At 40.4% G+C, this 20,634-nt stretch overlaps 1 protein-coding gene across 1 annotated transcript in view; it reads left to right on the plus strand.

The window, feature by feature from the left end:
• The first annotated feature begins 690 nt into the window (after positions 1–690).
• SRD5A2 (steroid 5 alpha-reductase 2) overlaps positions 691–20,634 on the plus strand; it is a 41,627-nt gene continuing 21,683 nt past the window's right edge. The window contains exon 1 of the mRNA XM_027033497.2: positions 691–1,026. Within this exon, the coding sequence (XP_026889298.2) occupies positions 746–1,026 (281 nt within the window). The 5' untranslated portion in view covers positions 691–745. The remainder of the gene's footprint in view (positions 1,027–20,634) is intronic.

Consider the following 20,634-nt stretch of genomic DNA (forward strand, 5'->3'; position numbering starts at 1 on the left):
TCGTTGACCAAGGGGTGCACCCAGCAAAGCAGAGAGAAACCGCGAAGGAATGAAGGCCCTGGGGGCGTGGTGCGGGCAGAGGGGACTCTGACGCTGAGAGTAGCGAAGGAGCGCCGAGCCCCGGCGCAGAAGGGCTCACGGGCTCGGGAAGTGCCTGGAAATCAGCCTGGGGTTGGAAGATGGGTGCAGGGTTGGGTGGGAACGGACAGGGAGTGTAGGCGCGTAGGGAAGTGGAGGGGTTCGAGAGATCCTGGGATGGTCTGAGGATGGAGGTGATGCGTGGCTGCGGAACAGAAGTGTGTTGGGACGGGAGCACAACCCCGGCTAAATCCTCCCTGTGGTTTTCTCTTCTGATTTCCTGGTGTTAGGAGCGGCAGCATCAGAGGGTGATGAGTAAGGAACAGGTCTTCGAAGAGCAATCTAAAGGGGAGGCCAGTGGCAGATGGTGGGGAGGGTGGGCGCACGGGCGGAGGCGCGGACGAGGGCTAGTCCCAGGTGGGGTCCGGTGGGGGATCCCTTCGTCCTCGCCTGCTCCCCGGCTGCCTCCCCAAGCGCCAGCCGTGCGAAAAGGGCATGGATGCTGAGCCGAGCCAGGGCTGGCTGCGCCAAGCAGAAAGCAGGATGGAGGGGCGGGGGCCAAAGCCGAAGGGGCGGACGCAGGGTGGCGTCTCGCGCCCCATAAAGGGGCAGTGAGACCGCGCTGTCTTCTGCGCGGGCTGCGGCCACAGGCGGGGAACGCGGTGCGATGCGGGTTCCCTGCCATCAGAGCCCGGTGCTGGCGGGCAGCACCGCCCTGGCCGCCCTGGGGGCATTGGTCCTGTACCTGGCGGAGCCCTCCGGCTACGGGAAGTACTCGGAGCGCGCAATGCCCGCCGCTGCTCGCCTGCCAGCCCGCGCAGCCTGGTTCCTGCAGGAGTTGCCATCCTTCGCCGTGCCTGCGGGGATCCTTGCCCGGCAGCCGCGTGCTCTCTTCAGCCCTCCGGCCACCGTGCTTCTGGGCCTCTTCTGCGGACATTACTTCTACAGGTAGCGTTTGCTCGCTGTGGGCGCGGCGTCCAGGAGCGAGAGCCGAGGGAGCGCGGAGCCCGGCTCGAGGGGAGCACCCGGCGGGGCGCGGGCCAGACGAGGAGCCGTCGCGGGACACTGCCCCGGCCCCGCGAGCCTCTCGGGCTGGCTTGGGGCCCTCCGGCTGCCGCGGGGAGGCAGGTCCGGCAGGCGGGAGGTGGGCTGGCAAGCTCAGGCTGGGCAGAGCTGCGGGCACCCACCGTTCCCTCCGCGCGCGCGTGCTCGGTCACCTGTGGCGGCTCACCGCACCCCCCCCCCCCACTCCGTTTCAGTCCCCCTTCACTTTTCCTTTGCAGGGTGGGGGGCGGGCTGGTCCTGGGATCGTGAGTGAGTCTACGTATTGGCATCTCCCGGAGGAGGCCGTGCTCGGAGGGACCCATAACTTCACCTTTGTGGGTCTGAGGAGGGAGGTGGGCAGAGCCTGACCCGGACTTCCACGATGGGAGAGAGAACGTGTGGGAACCCCCTGGCCCGAGCGGGAACCCCACTTCTCAGCCCTAAGGGGCTGCGCTCGCCACCAACTCATCTACCTGGTCAGTTACCCTGGGACATAAGCGTGAATGAGTCGAAGTTAATTTAGAGCTCAGATGTTCTTCTAAATTAAGAATCCCAAATTCGGGACAACTTTGCCTTCCGGTCTAAGGAAAGATGGGACTGAAACCAGAGGCTTCGGGGATTCGGACACTGACTGCAGACCCTCAAAAAAGACTCCCTGGGGAGGGAAGGAGCACCTGAGTAAGTTGCCTGTCGCGTCCTGTCATTTAGCATCTGGTGTCTCTTCCAGCCCCGTTGTAACCTGGCGAGATCTGTAATTAATTATGATACTATGCAGACAAAGAAGCCGATGCTGAATAAAGGTTAAGGGACTCCAGGAAGACGATGCAGCTAATGCCTGGCCAGATTCAAATCTAAGTCAATGCAATTCCACCGTTTCAACGAAACTCTTAAGTCAGTGAAACTCTACGTTCAAGACGTTTTCACCACGTTAAGCAGGCACAAAGTCCATGCAAGACGAAAACAGAGTCCATGGCAGAGAAAAGTTGCCAAACCAAATCAAGAAGTTGAACACAAGCACAGACTAATTTTGAGTAGATCATTTCTGGAGTCAAAAGATGAAGGAAGTTTAGATTAGAATTTAGGATAAAGAATGCCTCTGGAAACTGAAAGGCACAATCCTTTTCCATAAGGACGCCTCATTTTTTGGAGCAGGAGTTTGTAGACAGACAAATGTTAACCTGTCTTATCCTCTGGGTCTCTTATCATTGGTCAAGATTTAATATTTATACAATTGAAAGTGAATTCTCATTCTTTTAAAAAGATGAGGATTGGCAAGCAACAAGAACTAAGATTTAAAATTTCAGAAATGGGTGTCCCTTGTGCAAATATTTACAAAAAGTCTGTTGTGGTCAAGGTGCAGGTTTAATAAACAACCATGTCATTTTGCCCAGATTTAAATGATTTCATGTGTACTGGAAAAAAAAAAAACCAAACAGATAAGAGACGATCTTTTGATTTCACTGTTTTTGGAATTGACATTTGACCAAAAAGTATGCTTCTACAACAATGGCTTTTATCTTCAAATTAACAAGTGTCTGTTAGCACCATAGACAGTATTTTTTTGAGGTCATTTCATCTTAAAGTAATGATTGGTGTTAACAGTCCTATTAACATAATTTTTAGACTTGTTTTTAAAAGTAAAAGTCACTTTGCACAATAAATGATGACCAGTACATTAAAAAAGAAAAAAAAAAAAACCAAGGAAGTAATTACCCATAAAATGAGTATCAATGTACTGTCCATCTTTTTCACGGGAAATCTTTTTTATTTTATTTTATTTTATTTTATTTTATTTTATTTTATTTCATTTATTTTATTCATTTTTAATATAATTTATTGTCAAATTGATTTCCATACAACACTCAGTGCTCATCCCAACAAGTGCCCTCCTCAATGCCCATCACCCACTTTACCCTCTCTCCCACCCCCATTCAACCCTCAGTTTGTTTCACAGTATTTAAGTGTCTCTTATGGTTTGCCTCCTTCCCTCTCTGTAACTTTTTTCTCTCTCCCCCTCCCCCCCGGTCTTCTGTTGAGTTTCTCAGGATCCACATATGAGTGAAAACATATGGTATCTGTCTTTCTCTGACTGACTTATTTAGCATAATACCTCTAGTTCCATCCATGTTGCTGCAAATAGTCAGTTTTCATTCTTTCTCATTGCCAAGTAGTATTCCATTGTGTATATAAACCACATCTTCTTTATCCATTTGTCAGTTGATGGACATTTAGGCTTTCCATAATTTGGCTCTTGTTGAAAGTGCTGCTATAAACATTGGGGTACATGTGGCCCTATGCATCAGCACTCCTGTATCTCAGGGGAAATTTTTAAAATAAAAGTAAAGGATTTGGAGATGGATTCTGATGGAGGGAAAATTGCCCACTGAAAGCACAGCTCTGAGTTAGTTGTTCTTGAGGCATGAAGATGTGATATTTGCTCACCTTCCCCTTGTGTGAGCTCTTTCTTCGAGGCCACTGGAGTACTGGATCTGCTGTCATTTTGAGTGTGTATGAGGTGTTATACTCTGCTGAACACTCTTTGTGGATTATCTACTAATCCTCATCCAACGTATGTAGATCAGCACTATTTTCACCCCCATTTTGCAAGTGAGAAACTGGGGGAAGAAAAGGTTAAATCATTTGCCCAAGGCCACACAGTAACATGGGGAGCCATGGCACAGACCCAGAGAGTTTGAATTCAGATGTCAGGTTCTTTGCTACCATGATAAACTCTTCTATGCTTGTTCTTGCTGCCTTGTCTTTACCTTTTAAAGACCTACTTAGACTTACAATTAATATTTTTTTATTCTGAAAATAATAAATGTTCACTAAGGAAAAAACAGAAAATACAAAAAGTAGAAAAACACCCATAGTTTCCACACCTAAGTATATCAGTGGTTAATATTTTGGAACATTTCTAGCAAGGCTTTTATTTTTATTAGATTTTTACACAGGCTTGCTATATTGAATATAAATAGGTTTTGTTCTGTTTGATAACCTAACATTTTATAATAAGTGTTTTCCCACATTATCATAGAATCTTTGTAAATATAATCTTAATGGCTGCTTGTGATTTCATCTCATGTAAAACAATAATTTACCTATCTGTTAATTTATAGTTGGACATTCAATTTGCCCCCCTCCTTTTTTTGCAGGGGTTAAATCTATGAATCATGTCTTTGCAACCTACCTTCTTTTCAGAATGTAGGAGTGTTTTGTCAGTCAAGATTCCCAGAGGTGGTTCAAAGGCTATGAACATTTTTGTGCTGAGGCTTTAGGAGTTATGTAGCTTGATAATAAGGGTACATTCAGGAGAAAGCATCAGGCTTCCTTGACTTTACTCTGTTCTGTAAATTGCTGTGACACGGAAACTAGGATGAAGGGACAGGGGCTCAGGAGGAATGCTGGCTCAAGTGTGGCTTAGAATCTTTTGCAAACTGTCCCTTCAGGACTATTCAGAACAGCAATATGTCCTATTGAATAGAAGTTAAAACTCTTCACTTTTCTCCTTACAAAGGGGATATGCTAGAATGTAAGTTCCACAGGGGCAAGGATTTTTGTCTTATTTGTTCATGACTGTGTCCCCAGTGTATAGAAAAGTGCCAGTAGATAGTTGGTACTCACTAAATCTGTTGAATGTGTGAATGGATTCTACCTCTGACATTAGTACAGGCAGTCAGGATTGTAGGAGAGCAAGTGAATACTTAGAAATTACTGCTGAGATTGCATGGCTCGGTCAATGAGACAGCTCTCCTCCCTTTGGAATCTATTGTTGTGGATGTTTAGATGGTCTAGCCACAGGAAAAGATTGCTGTGTAAGCATGTTGCCTAATCCCACTGCCAAAGTTATTTTGAAGTCAGAGTTATCTCTGTTGACCTTGCCTACAGCCCTGGAATGATCCTTTGCTCACACTCTGTTTAATCCTCATGTTTCCAGAGAAGACTTTGTGTCCTGTGCAATGATCATTATGCCACCTATGCCTGTGGTAGTTGATGTCTTTTTCAAGACTTGGATGTGACTTTGGTATTTAGCTGAAAAAGGAAAAGAAGGCTCTTTTCACAAAAAAGGTGACTATATTGTGAAAAGTTGCTTGCAGTGTGACTTTTCCTGACATGTATCCATCCAGAAGCACAGCATAGTGTGCACTTTAGAGTCTGTTTAAATTTAGATCTTTCCTGGGGTTTAGATGTTGAAACAGATGACATTTCCCAATTAGCCAAATAAAATGATGGCTTCCATAAGATGCATTTTTGCTTCAATGGGTCAGTTCATTCTCCAGAAGCATGAATTCTCCCTTATTCTTCAAAACTCAGATCAGGGATCACTTCCTTCAAGAAGCTTTCTCTGAGTCCCTTCTCTGTAAATCCAGGGGTGATACCATTCCTTGGGCTTTCATAGCAGCTAGTGTGGCCTTCTGTGAGGCACTTTACACACTGGATCATGATTATCTTCTCTAAGGAAACAGCATCCTCATTTTACAGAAATAAAGCACCAAGAATTAGAGGCAAAGAGGGGGCTGGGACTCGAATCTCCGGATGTGCCTTGCCAATGCTTCTCCAATCTCACAAGCAGTGCTGATGTCTCAAATATTCAGAAGTAATCCAACCTCATGCAGGAAACACACTGGTGGTTGCCAGAGGGGAGGGGATGAGGAGAATGGGCAAAATGGGTGAAGGGGAATGGAAAATAGAGGCTTTCAGTAATGGAATGAATAAGTCACCGGGATGAAAGGTACACCACAGGGAATATAGTCAATGGTAGTATAATCACATTGTATCGTGACAGATGGTGGCTATTCTTGTGGTGAACATAGAATAATATACAAATTTGTCAAATCACTATGTTGTACACCTGAAACTAATGTAACGTTGTGTATAAATCTATTTCAATTAAAAAAAAAAGAAAAATGTGTCCTTACATGTAAAATAAAACAATAAAAACTCAAAAAAAAAAACCCCTCTAAAATCCTTATGAAGGAAACGACTCATTGGCTAAGAATCAGTGTTGAGTGATGCCTACGTTGGAAACCATCTAGACAAGTTTCTTCTCTTGCAGATTGAGAAGAAAAGCAGGATGAGCCACATTTTTGTTGTCACTTGATCATAAGTTAAGGACATTCATGAAGCATAATTTGATCAAGTAAGAGTAACTAAAGGGTTCTTTAGAATGAGGGTTAATGCCAGATAGTAACTCTTTTGGGCTTGGCAGGCATATAGTCTCTGCTGCAACTACTCTAGCCTGCAGTTATAGCGTGAAAGCAGCCACAGGTAATATGTGCACAAATGAATGTGGTTGTGTTCCTTCTCTGGCCTGTGGACCGTTAATTTTTGCCGGCCTCTCCTTAAGAAAACCACGAATGGCATAGCTTTACAATCAGTAAATTGATTGTATTTCAGGTAATACTATAATAAAATTTTGTTAAATCCTGTAGCAAAGCAATGGGCAGATTCTAGAAAATTTCTGGTGCATTTAAACGCGAATTTGGTAGTGACATCATTTACTGAGAATTCCTAGGTTCCAAGTCCTTTATCTGAACCCTGTGGGAAATAGGAGGAGTCTTGGAGTTTACATCTAAATGGGATGACATCATAAGCACATCTGAAAAATATAGAGCTCTGTTTGCCAAAAATGTAAACAAGCTTTAAGAGATCTTGACCATTTCATTTTTGCCACATTGAAGAAAGGACGAACTTCTTGCTCATTTTAAATCTCACGTAATGCTGCTTAAAATGAACAAATAAGATAAGGAAACAATGATCCAAACTGGTGAAGTGATGTGTATGACATCACATGGCCAGGAAGGGGCAGCGTGGGGCTTAAACTCGGCCTTCTGATTCTTTGTCAGCGTTCCACGTGCTCAGAAGCATGCTAGGTCCCATAGGAGACACAGAGAAGCACCTCCCGGTGCTTGCTCTCCTGGAGGAAGGCAAGAAAGAATCATCATTATGTGTCTATCATTCTTTCTGGTGTGAAAGTTGGGTGGTGGCAATGTCATTCTGAGAGGTCTAAGGCAGGTGGGAAAATGCAAATTGAGGGAGATACAGACCTAATTGGGGGGGGACACAGTCCTGTCACTGAATGTCTTGTCTGTGCTTGAGTGTGCATTGAATAGAAGACACTCCCTCCTCCTACCCAAGTTCAGAACCAACTGAGAGATAAACCTAAGACTTAGGCAACAATCACTACTGTTAGTAGAGTTAATTAAAGTTGATTTGGGGGAACGTGGCTTACATTTTAGATCATGTGAGCTTCCTAACACTATACCTCAAAAATACTCAGCAACACCCATAGCTGAACAACCATAGGTCTTTCTCTGTGGAGCCTATTTTCAAAAGGCAGCAGAGGGAGAGAAGGGCTGAGCTGTGTACACCTCCTGAAAGGTGCTGCAAGTTTGTACGTTTACCAATCAGGCAATTCACTTCTTCGCTGAGGAGGAATGAGTGAGGAACAGTGGAAGGGCCAAGAGGGATACTCTGATGATGGGCTCTCAGCAAGCAGGAGGGAGGACATAAGTGTTTTCTTTTCTAGATATATAGAAAAGTTGTCTACCTATTGATTTTTGCCAGAGCCTGGCAACTTGGTTCTGGAGCGTGGAGCACCTCCCCCTCTGCTTTTTGACTCCCTGCCACATATGGCAAAGGGGCCATCCAAATCTGGACTCAGGTTGTTTCAAAAGTCACTGTGCTCAACCCAGAATCCTTTAATAAGAGCTCAGTGTAGGAGCTCTAAATTAAAGAACTTTCTGAAGTGGGGCCAGCAATGTGATTTGCCTTCTATTTGGTTGGGGAAGGGGACAAAGGAAAGGAGAACCCAACATTTATTGAGCTCTGGGGATTCCAGGAATGATGTTACAACATTTACTTTGGTTATCTCATTTTGTCCTTGAGGCAATTGCTGTTATTAATACTACTTCACAAATGACAGCGCTCCATCTGAGTGCAGTGATTGGTGGGACTGAGTGGGAGTAATGGGCGGGCACTTGGTCTGGCCCTCAAAGAATGGTCTATTCCCAAATTTGTGGGTGGGCATGTGATGTTCAGTCAGGAAAAGGGGCCTGATGGCTTATGACTTAAAATTGTCCAGCGCTTTATGTACATTGACTTGGAATGTTTCTCCTCTTTTTAATACCAAATATCTTTCAAATGTATGCCATAATATCCAATCCTACTACCCAAACCTTAATCAGGCTCCAAGCTCTTTTCAAAATTCTATGTTGTCAAGGCTGACCCTAGAAGTTACTGTGAAGAAAATAGGCAATATGCTTTTGACATAGCTGACCATGAAACATCCCAAGATCCTTTTCTGTGTGCAGTGTCTGTCTCTCTCCTGCCCCTATTTGCTCTCTTTGAACAGCAGTACGAGTTCTCACTTCAGTCTCTCCATAAATGTTTTTTACTTGCCCAAAGTCATATATCTGGTAAACAAATCTAAATATTAGAGTACTGGGTCCTTTATTTTCTTATTATTGAGTTTTGCAAGTTCTTTATATATTCTGGGTACAAATACTTTCCCAGATACATGCTTTGCAAATATTTTCTCCCAGTCTGTGTGGCTTGTATTTTTCATTCTCCTGGCCATGTCTTTTGAAAAATCAGAAGCTTAAAATTTTAATGCCACCCAATTTTTCTATTTGTTTTTGTGCTTTTGGTGTCATCTCTAAGAAATCTTTGTGTAAGCTACGGTCACAAGGATTTTCTCTTATGTTTCCTTAAAAGATTAAGGAAAAATAAATAAATAAATAAATAAATAAATAAATAAATAAATAAATAAAAGATTTAGAGTTTAGGGTATTACATTTATGCATATGATCCATCTTGGGTTAACTTTTATATAGGCTTAGAAGTGTGAATCAAAGTTCTTTTTTTGGTATGGATATCCATTTGTTTTAGTATCATTCCTGAAAATACTTTTCTTTCTCTAATGAATTGCTCTTGCGTCTCATGATATGAACAGATACTTTGCTAAAGAGAACGTAAAGGAAAATAAAAACATGAATAGATGCTCAACATCATTAGTCATTAGGGAAATGTAAATTGAAGCACCCCGTGGGATACCACTATGCATCCACTAGAATGGCTAAAATTAAAGACTGACCATACTAATTTGTATACATTGTTTATGGGAATATAAATGGCAGTCACTTTGGGTAACATTTTGACAGTCTCTTAAAAAGTTAAACAGAAACATACCATATGACCTAGCCATTCATTTTGCTAGCTCTTTTCCTGATAGAAATAAAAGCACATATTCATACATAGATGTGTATGAAGATGCTCATGGCAGTTTTAGTTGTGATAGCCAAAACCTGGAAACAACCCAAACGTCCATAAATAGGTGAGTAAGCACACAAACTGAGGTGTAATCATATAATAGAATCGTACTCATCAATAAAAATGAATTAATTTTGGGGGCGCCTGGGTGGCTCAGTCGGTTGAGCCTCTGACTTCGGCTCAGGTCATGATCTCGCAGTCTGTGAGTTCGGGCCCCACATCAGGCTCTGTGCTGACAGCTCAGAGCCTGGAGCCTGCTTCGGATTCTCTCTCTGCCCCTCCCCCATTCATGCTCTGTCTGTCTGTCTCTCTCTCTTTCTGTCAAAAATAAATAAACATTAAAAGAAAATTTTAAAAAATGAATTAATTTTTGGGGTGCCTGGGGAGTTCGGACAGTTGGGCTCTCGATTTTGCCTCAGGTCATGATTTATGGTTTGTGGGATTGAGCCCCACTCTGGGTTCTGTGCTGAGCCCAGAGCTTGCTTAGGATTCGCTCTCACCCTCTCTCTCTCTCTGCCTCTCCCCTGCTCGTGCTCTCTCTCTCAAAATATATAAACTTAAAAAAAAAAAGATTAACTATTGATACATGGTACAACATGGGATGAAACTAAAAAATAATTATTCTGGATAAAAGAAACCAGGCAAAAAAGAATACATGCGTTATGATTCCATTTATATGAAATTGAAACCAATCTGTGGTATTTAAAGTATCAGTGGTTTCTTAGGGCACCTGGATGACTTAGTCCATTGGGCATCCAACTTTGGCCCAGGTCATGATCTTGTGGTTCGTGAGTTTGGTCAGGCTCTCTGCTGACAGCTCAGAGCCTGGAGCCTGCTTCAGGTTCTGTGTCTCCCTCTGTGTCTCTATTCCTCCCCCACTCATGCTCCGTCTCTCTCTCTTTCTTTCTCTCTCTCTCTCAAAAATAAATAAAGATAAAAAAAAAAAAGTATCAGTGGTTTCCTAGGGAAAAAGAGGGATGGAAGGTGGGATTATGAAGGGTATGAGCAAAATTTGTTGGTGATGAATATGTTCATTATTTGATATCACGATAGTAATTTATCAAATTACATACTTAATTACATACTTTAAATATGTGCCCTTGATTCTTAATTATACCTCAATAAGGATGAAAAAAACTGCAGGTAGGCCAGTGAGAAAATTGTATGTATGTGTGGCCCTGTGTCACTGAGAATTGTTCTAAGTTTCTGTGATTCTAATCTGGCAATGTTTACCAATAGCTGGACAATTGTTCACTTTTTTTTTTTTTTTGGCCCAGGAATTTCATTTAGGGGAACTACTCAAGGGAAATAATCTAAAATAAATCAATTTATACAAAGTTATGTTATTATTTACAACTGTGAAATACTGGAAGTTACTTAAATGCCCTATAATTGAGTTCTGATTATAATCAATATGATTGAATATCATGTTTACTTAAAAATATTAGTTTTTTGGATTATATGATGAAAATAAGCGTATAAAGTCATTTAGTAAAAAAAAGTAGCCCATAAAGAGTATGCTCTGAAAAATCCACATCAACATGTATGAATTAACATTGATAAGGGTTGGAATATAAAGTGATATAAATAGCTGATACTTTAGGCTTCTGTTTTTTCTTGTAATATGTTATATGTTTCTTGTAATATGGTTTAGCTCTTACTAAACCTAATAGAAGAAATAACACTGATATTAACAAGATTTTAAGAAGTACTTCACAAACTGACCATGCGATTAAATGCCACAGAGATCAAGACACTCCTACAAGTAGGCACTGCTTTGAGGGATTTGCTTTGAAGGAAGAATCACCATTCATGTGTAAGATTTCTTCTACTAAGCTGCTATGATATCACTAACTCCTGAAATTGTCACTTTCCATATGGATACTTTGAGTTAGGATGTTGAAGATCCCTTAAAATATAATCATGTTACTTGATAAATATCCTTTTAATACCTGTAGAATCTGTGGGAATGTCACCTCTGTCATTCTTAATAATGGTAATTTATGTCTTCTCACTCTGCCCCAATCTGTCTAGTTAGAACTTTATCAATTTTATTAATCTTCTCAAGGAATTGTATTTTGGGTTTATTTAGTTTCTCTATTGGTTTTTCTGTTACCTATTTATTTGTTTTCTGCTTTGATACTTATATCTATCTTCCTCCTGCTTTGGCTTTAATTTGCTCTCCTTTTTCTACTTTCTGAAGGCAGAAGCTAAGGTTATAGATTGAGACCTTCTCCCTTTTGTAGTATAGGCACGTATTGTTATGAATTTCACACAAATAAACTGCTTATGGCACCTCACAAATTCTTATATGTTGTTTTCATGTTAATTCATTTTCAAATGTCTTATATTTTTTATTCCTTCTCTGATTCATAGATTCTTTGGAAGGGTGCTTTTTAGTTTCCAAATGTTTAGGGATTTTTCCAGATATCTTATGTTACTAATTTATAATTTAATTCCATTATGGAATATTGCTGTTTGTTTCTATTTTTCCCTCTGTTATTTGTTCCCATTTCCTCCATCTTCCATCTTTTGGATTGTTAACTTTTTTCACTTTATATCTTTTTTGGCTTATTAGCTATAACTCTTTTGTTAGTTTGCTTAAAGATTTATTGCACGTATCTTAAATTTATCACAGTCTCCCTTCAAGTAATAGTATACCCCTTCACGTACAGTATAAGAATAAGAATAAATACTTCCATGTCATCTCTTGAGATTTATGCTATTGTCATTATTTGTTTTACATATATACATGCTATAAAAAGCTCAACCATATTGCTATTATCTTTTTAAACAGTCAGTTATGTTTTAAGGAGATTTAAATCATAAAAACTTACATATTTACCCATATAGTTGACATTTCTGATGTTCTTCACTTTTGGAGATTGATCCCTATTTATATCTGGTATTATTTTTTATTTTGCCTCAGGAACTTTATTTCTTTTAGATTTTGACTATCTGAAAATGTCTTTGTGTCTCCTTTGTTTTTGGAGATATACATTTCCAGGATATGGCTTTCTGGAATGACAGCTGTTCTCTTTGAGTAATTGACACGTGCTGCTCCATTGTCATCTTGTTTGAATTGTTTATAAAAAGAAGTCTGTTGTCCTTCATATCTTTGTTCCTCGGTACATGTGTCTTTTAACCTCTGACTGCTTTTAGTGTTTTCTTCTTATCACTGGTTTTGAGTAATCTATCATATTCTTTGGTGTAGTTTTTGTCATGACTTTAATGCTGGGGTTTTTTAAAGTCCTTGGGTCTGCGGATTTAAGGTTTTCATTAAATTTGGTCAATTTTTGTGCATTATTCTTCATCTCCCTGCTTCATTCTCCTATTGTTCAGAAACTGCAATTACATATTTGTGAGGCCCATGCATGTGTAAAACCATCCCACAGCTCACTGATGCTTCTTTCTCTTTCTTTCTTTCTTTCTTTCTTTCTTTCTTTCTTTCTTTCTTTTCTTGCTCTCCTTTCTTTCTTTCTTTCTTTCTTTCTTTCTTTCTTTCTCTCTTCTTTCTTTCTTTCTTTCTTTCTTTCTTTCTTTCTTTCTTCTTTTCTTTTTCTTTCCTTCACTCTCTCTCTCTCCCTCTCTCCTTTCTTTCTTTCCTTCCTTCCTTCCTTCCTTCCTTCCTTTTTGGATTATTTTTTTCTGTGTACTTCATTTGAAGTAGTTTCTATTGCTGTGTCTTCAGTTCATAGTCTTTTGCAGTGTCTTATGTTTTCAATTCCATCTGGGATATTTTCAACTCAGACATTATAGTTTCAATCACTAGAAGTGGGATTTTGGTCTTTTTGCTATCCTCCATATTGCTACTTAACTTTATGAACATGGATTGCAGTTATAATAGGTGGTTTTTTAAAAATTGAAGTATAATTGACACACAATGTTATATTAGTCTTAGGTGTACAACAGCAATTTGAGCAGTATACATTATGCTATGCTTACCACAAGTGAAGCTACTGTCTGTCACCCTATAATGCTTATATAATACCACTGACTATATTCCCTATGATGTATCTTTTATCCCCATGACTTATTCATTCCATAACTGGAACAGTTATAATAACTTCTTTAATGTCATTGTTTGCTAATTCTAACATCTGTGTCATTTCTGTGTCAGTTTTGATTGATTTTTCCTCTCATGAAGGGGGATGTTTCCCATTTCTTTGTATGGCTGGAAATTTTTGATTGGATGGTCATAGGTAGCTTTTTGAATGTTAAATATGTCTGTATTTCTATAAATATTCTTGACTTTTTTCTGGGATGCAGTTGAATTACTTGGAAATAATTTGATCCTTTCAGGACTTGATCTGAGTTTTTAAGTGGCTCTAGAAGAGTGCTAGTGACAGGGGTAATTAATCCTCTCCTCTGAGGTAAGCACTTTATGAATACTCTACCCAATGTACCATATTTCTCTGTCTAGCTGGTAGGAAGGGGCTCTATTCCTGGCCATGTGTAAGCACTAAGCACTATTACCTTTAATCCTTTTGAGTGATCCTTTCCTTACATAAGTGCATTAATTAAGATTCGCTGAATAATTGAGACGCAGGTCTCTTTGTATATCTCTCATCTTCAGTACTCTCTCCTGAGACTTCTAGATATCTTGATCTGGAATCTCAGTTCTCTTTCTTCAATGCAGCAAATCTGCAAACTTCTGTCTGAGAGAAGGGCATCTTTCCTGGGAAGGAAAACTCTCTCTCGAAGTAAACTAGATCAGTTATAAGGCTCACATCATTTGTGTGTGTGTGTGTGTCTCTCAGGGATCTTTGTCTTTCATTGCCTGATGTTCAATGTTTTATAAATCATTGTTTTGTATAATTTGTCTTGTTTGTATTTTTGTTCAGCCTGGATGATAAATCTAGTCCTTGTTGACTCCATGTTGACTGGAAGCTAAAGTCCCTCCAATGGGTTTTAGCATTTATCTTTGAAAATTTGAACATTTTGCAGGTTTGTTTACTTGTTGATTTTGGTGGCCTCTGCTTGTACTCAGTTTTACTATGCTAAGCTCATTGGTTTGTGTTTCTAAACTTTCCACCAATTTGTTCTGAGTGTTTTGATCTTAGTGCAGGTTCATATAATACAACACCATAAGCTGAGTGGATTATCAACAACAGAAATTTATTTTTCACAGTTCTGGAGGCTGGAAGTCTAAGATCATGGTGCTAGCAAGGTTCAGTTTGGTTGATGGCCATTTTCTGGTTTCCAGGTGGCTGACTTTCTGTTGTATCCTCACATAGTGGGAATAGGGTGAGTGAGCTCTCTTGCCTCTTTTTATAAGGGCACTAATCCCATTCATGAAGGCTCAACCTTCATGACTTAATTACCTCCAAAGGCACCATCTCCAAATACCATCACATTGTGGATTAGATTTCAATCTATGAATTTTGGGGGGACATAAACATTCTGTCTGTAATAGTTTCCTTTGTTTCATTGTAACTATTACTTTTTCTGTTCTCAGGTTTAATGTGCAATGGACTTTGGGTCCCATGGTACAAGTTTCTAAACCTGTGGAGAGCTAAGCATGATAGGAGAATGGGGGGTTCCTTTTCATGAGTCCCATGGCTCCATGACTATAAGTTGGGGGATAGAGTGTGGGAGATAGCAGCAGATGCTTATGAATGTCAGGACTGAAACTTTCGCATGGTAAATTCTGCCACAGAGACCTCAGAAAAGGCTTTTCCTTTTTTCATCAGCATGAACAATGGAATGGAGATGTAGGAGGGAGATGCACTGAGGCAGATCCATTTTTGAAAGTGGTGTCCTTTCTTTTTTTTTTAATATAATTTATTGTCAAGTTGGCTAATGTACTGCATGTACAGTTTGCTCTTGGTTTGGGGGGTAAATTCCCATGATTCATTGCTTACATACGACACCCAGTTCTCATCGCAACAAGTGCCCTCCTCAATGTCCATCACCCATTTTGCCCTTGAAAGTGGTTTCCTTTATAAATGGGTGTTGGGATAAGCACTGGGTATTATGTGTAAGTGATGAATCTTTAAATTCCAATCCTGAAATCATTATTACACTGTATGTTAACTAACTTGGATTTAAATAAAATTTAAAAAAATGGTACTCTTTGATCGGGGCTACTGAGTGCCAGGACAATATTTAAATCAAGGTAGAAATTTCTCAGAAGTTCTCAGAATGATGGCACTATATAGGCCTCATTGCTACATGGCTATATAGAACAGTTTCCGAACAGCATGAGAAGCCCTATAAGGCTGGGCTACATAAGTGAAATAAGTCAGTCAGAGAAAGACAGATATCATACGTTTTCACTCATATGTGGCATTTGAGAAACTTAATAGAAGACCATGGGGGAAGGGAAGGGGAAAAATAGTTTCAAATGGAGGGAGGCAAACCATAAGATACTCTTAAATACAGAAAACGAACTGAGGGTTTGTGGGGGGGTGATGGGGGAGAGAAGAAAATGGGTGATGGGCATTGAGGAGGGCACTTGTTGGGATGAACACTGGGTGTCGTATGTAAGTGATGAATCATGGGAATCTACTCCTGAAGATAAGAACACACTGTATACATTGTATGTTAGCTAACTTGACAATAAATTATATTTAAAAACTAGCAAGACAAACAAAAACAAAAAGAAAAAATAAAGCTGGGCTGCAGTATAAAGCCAAAGAGCTGGAATTAGAAAACCATAAATTTCTTTTTGCAAACAATGAAAAATAAAGGGGACAAAGTTGTGGCCTAGAGAGATGATGTATTTGTGTCCAACAGTCTACATACTTTTCCCTGAGCCTGCAAAGCTTACTGGATTTTGTGCTTCAAGCTGAAAATCACCCCATGTCGCTATCTACAATTTACTTATTTCATCAAGAGCAGTTGGAGTGAATGGCTGAGCAGGTGTTCCTACACAGTGCCAAAACCCACCTCAAACAGTCAACTTGAAAAGATAAGTTAGGGGCACCTGGGTGACTCTGTTGGTTAAGCTTTTGACTTTGGCTCAAGTCATGATCTCACAGTTCATGGGTTTGGGCCCTGCATTGGACTCTGTGCTAATAGCTCAGAGCCTGGAGCCTGCTTCAGTTTCTCTGTCTCCCTCTCTCTCTGCTCACTCTCTCTTGCCCACTCTCACCTCTCTCTCTCTCTCTCTCAAACATGAATAAACACTTAAAAAATTTTTTTTTAATTTTTTTTCAACGTTTTTTATTTATTTTTGGGACAGAGAGAGACAGAGCATGAACGGGGGAGGGGCAGAGAGAGAGGGAGACACAGAATCGGAAACAGGCTCCAGGCTCCGAGCCATCAGCCCAGAGCCCGACGCGGGGCTCGAACTCACAGACCGCGAGATCGTGACCTGGCTGAAGTCGGACGCTTAACCGACTGCGCCACCCAGGCGCCCCTTAAGAATTTTTTTTAAAAAAAGTTTAACTAGTTATTCGAATTAATTGATTAGTTACTCAGGCCAAAGGTTGATCTGATTCTATTTGTATACTCAGATTTTGATCTTTGGGGGTATAAATAGTGATCAATAGTAGTATGTCTCTTGTATGATGATTATCTTTCTATCTCAGAGGAACCCTCCAAGTTCCTTAAAACTTTGGTAGTTCATTACATGTTCAGATTGAACTTCTCTGTTGAGGTAGAGGCAGGAAGAGGGAGAAGTGAGTGAGTGAGCCCCCAGCACTACCAGGACACAAATATGAAGATATAAAAAAACATAAACAGAAAACTTCAAAATGGCTTCATTTATTTTAAGTCTTCATGAGCTAATCATTTCAATGTTTTTCACAATTAAAATAGATCTACTGGATCATGACCACTAGATGATTCAAACCAGAAGATATCTACTAGGGGTGGATAATGGAACCTGACTATCTTCACTTGTAGGGTGTCAAAGCAAGATGACAAGAAGTCTCAGGATCCTTGCTTTGGGGAGACCTCACATTGAATTTTTCCCATGGTCCAGCCCTTAATAGTAAATGGTCAGCTATTCCACTTCAGGAAAAAACAACGTGGTTTTGCTGAATTAGACCTTTTACTAGGTTTGGCAATCTAATTTCTCTGTGTAGGCATAGCCTTTGGAGAAGCCAAACATCTGGTCAAAGCCAACTTGAAAAAATTAGTTAAATGTGCAAATTGGAGGTTATTATGTCAGCGTTTTTAACCTTGGCTTCCCATTAGAATCATCTGATGGAAATCTTAAGCACTACTGATGTTCAAGATTCTATGCTGAAGATTCTGAATAATTTGTCTTCAGTGTGACTCTTCCCCTTTAGGGTTCCTAAAGCCTAAAGGTGATTTGAAAGTACAACCAGAAGTGAGAACCTCTGATGTAGACTAATCCCCATGTGCCTGATTGATTCCTTTTCCACATAGTAACTGCTAGAGAGTGAAGTGATCAAGAGCATACACTCTGGAACTAGCTCTACCTGTACCTAAATACCAGTTCTCATTGTGCCTCAGTTTCCTTATCTGTAAAATGGAATAATATAGTAATACCTATCTCCTAGGGTAACTTTCTTTTTTCTTTCTTTCTTTCTTTCTTTCTTTCTTTCTTTCTTTCTTTCTTTCTTTCTGAGAGAGAGAGAGAGGGAGGGAGGGAGGGGGGAAGACAGGGTGTGAGCAGGCGAAGATTAAAGGGAGAGGGAGACACAGAATCCGAAGCAGACTCCAGGCTCTGAGCTGTCAGTACAGAGCCTGACATGGGGTTCAAACCCACAAACCATGAGATCATGACTTGAACTGAAGTCAGACGCTTAACCAACTGAACCACCCAGGTGCCCTCTAGGTAACTTTAATAACTAAATGGGTTAATATGTGCATAGTACCTAGAATATTACTTGGAACTTAGGAAGCACTATATAAACATTAGCTGTCTGGTGTCCTTTGCTGGTATTTCCTACCAAATGTCTGAACTGAAATTAATCTCAATGGCCTAATATTACTCTAACAAGACTTATTATTTCCCTGTAGCTGCTATAACAAATCACCACAAACTGAGTGGCTTGAAATAACAGAAATTTTTTTCTCTCGCCATTCTGGAGGCCACAAGTCTGAAATCAAGGTGTCAGCAGCGCTGTGGTCCCTCTGGAAAACCCATTTCTTACCTCTTCCGTCTTCTGGTGGCTATCAACATTCCTTGGCTTGTGGTCACATCTCTGTTCTCTGTCTTCACATTGCCTTTTGTCTGTGTGTCTTTCTTCTCTTTTTCTGCCCCTTTCTTGTATGAGGCTACATGTGATTGCAGTCAGGGTACACCCAGACTCTCCAGGATACTCTCTTCTCAGGATCCTTAATTTAATCACATCTTTTGCCATGTAACACAGTCTTCACTCTTTTGCTATAAAGTGATATTCACAAGTTCTGGGGATTAGGGATGGACACATCTTTTCTAGGGGGCCACCATTTGACTCAAGGTCCATAAAAAATGTAAGCTTGGATGGGATGCATCACTGACTCATTCTGTGTCCAGTCACCCTTGCATTTGGCCTACATACCCCGCTCTCTAATATATCCAAAACCATTATTTACAATAACAGGTATCACCTGTGTATATACAGACAAGTGACTATTCATTGTCAGTGTTTATTATTTCATTGGAAGGACTCAGGGAAGTGAACCAAGGGCTCAGAGGATTAGTTGGCCCAATGCCCTTTGGCATACAGAAGAACCTCTTGGTGGGTTCTGCTCCAAAGGGAAAAATTGGGGGGCAACTCTATTTTATGATTAAATACAACTGAAAACCCTCACCATTCCTGGCTTTATCTTTGGAAAAGTTTGATTTATTTCAAAGGAGAACAGTGTGATGGTGCTTTAATAAGGACTCTTTCAGTTCCAAGTAACAGAAAAATCAATTCAAATGGACTTACATAAAACCTGAATTTGTTAACTCTCATGACTGAAAAATTCTGACTTCAGGTCCAGATTGATGCGTGGTTCTAAAGATACCATCAAGACTCAGTTTCTCTCTCCAGCTATTGGCTCTACCTTTTCTGGTTCTGTTCTCTGAAAGGCTGTCCTTTAGTGGTGGCAAGACAACTGTAGGATCTAACAGCTTATATCCTCTCTGATCCAGGACATGTGGAAAAGAACAGTTTTTAAAAAAAATGTAAGCAAAACCTTATTGGGATTTGTTGGGTCACATGCCAATTTCTGAAATAACCAGAGTGATAAGGCTATCCCTGTTTTGATTGGCTGAGGAGCCTGAAGAGGATGAACCCTCTTGTGGGCTAAAATGGAAAGGAGAACCAAGGTAGTTACTCTAAGAAGGAAGAATGAATATTGGGTGGCAAATACAACAGATGACTCCAATAGATGTAATAGATCTTTGAACTAAAATGTCTGAAAACCAAACCTGGGTTCTTTTGAAGGGTATTTGGGATTTTTTCCCCCAGTTGTATATGTTGATCACAATTTCTCTTTCCAACTGGAAATGAGTGAGTTATTTTGAAGCAGAGGACCCTCATTTGAATCTCATCTCATGTGGTCCTAGGAAAATTACCACATCTGTGAGCTTCAGATTCTTCCCTGGCTCAGCAGTAACTCTCTCTTCCCTCTCCTCTCTCACTTATCATTTTAATGTTTAATTTCCTTGATTTCTGCTTTTATCTTTATTATTGCCTTTGTTCTGCCTCTTTTGAATTTATTATGATCTTTTTTTCCTAGATTCTTAAGGTGGGAGCTTTGAGACCTTTCGTCTTTTCTAATTGTATGTATTTAGTGCAACAAATTTCCGTCTCAGCACTGATTTAGCTGTGTCCCATGAATTCTGATACATTGTAATTTTAATTTTCATTGAGTTCAATATAGTTTTTGATATCCTTTGAAGCTTACTCTTTGAACCATAAATTATTTGGAAGTATTCTGTTAAGTTTCCAACTTTTGGAGAACTTCTTGATATTTTTCTATTTGATAGAGTTGGTGAGAGGCAGTCAGGTTCTGGAAATATTTTGAATGTAGAGCTGATATGATTTGTTAATAGATTTAATGTGGTATATGAGAGAGAGAGGCAGAGAGAGAGTGAGAGAGAGAGAGGAGTCAACAGTGGTTCAAGGTCCACAATCAGCAATTGGAAGAATGAACTTGCCATTTACTGAGATGAGGCAGACTTAGGGAAGTGCAGGTTTTGGGAAGGGTGGGGAATCAGGGTTTTGGGTTTGGATGTATTAACTTTGAGATATCCTTTAAACTGGAAGTCTAGCGGAACACTGGCTGTATGAATCTGAGTTCAAGGACTGCAGACATCCTGTCTGGTGACATAAATTTGGGAGTTGTCAC

This window comes from Acinonyx jubatus, chromosome A3 (assembly GCF_027475565.1).
Source record: "Acinonyx jubatus isolate Ajub_Pintada_27869175 chromosome A3, VMU_Ajub_asm_v1.0, whole genome shotgun sequence".
In the NCBI taxonomy this organism is placed as follows: Eukaryota; Metazoa; Chordata; class Mammalia; order Carnivora; family Felidae; genus Acinonyx; species Acinonyx jubatus.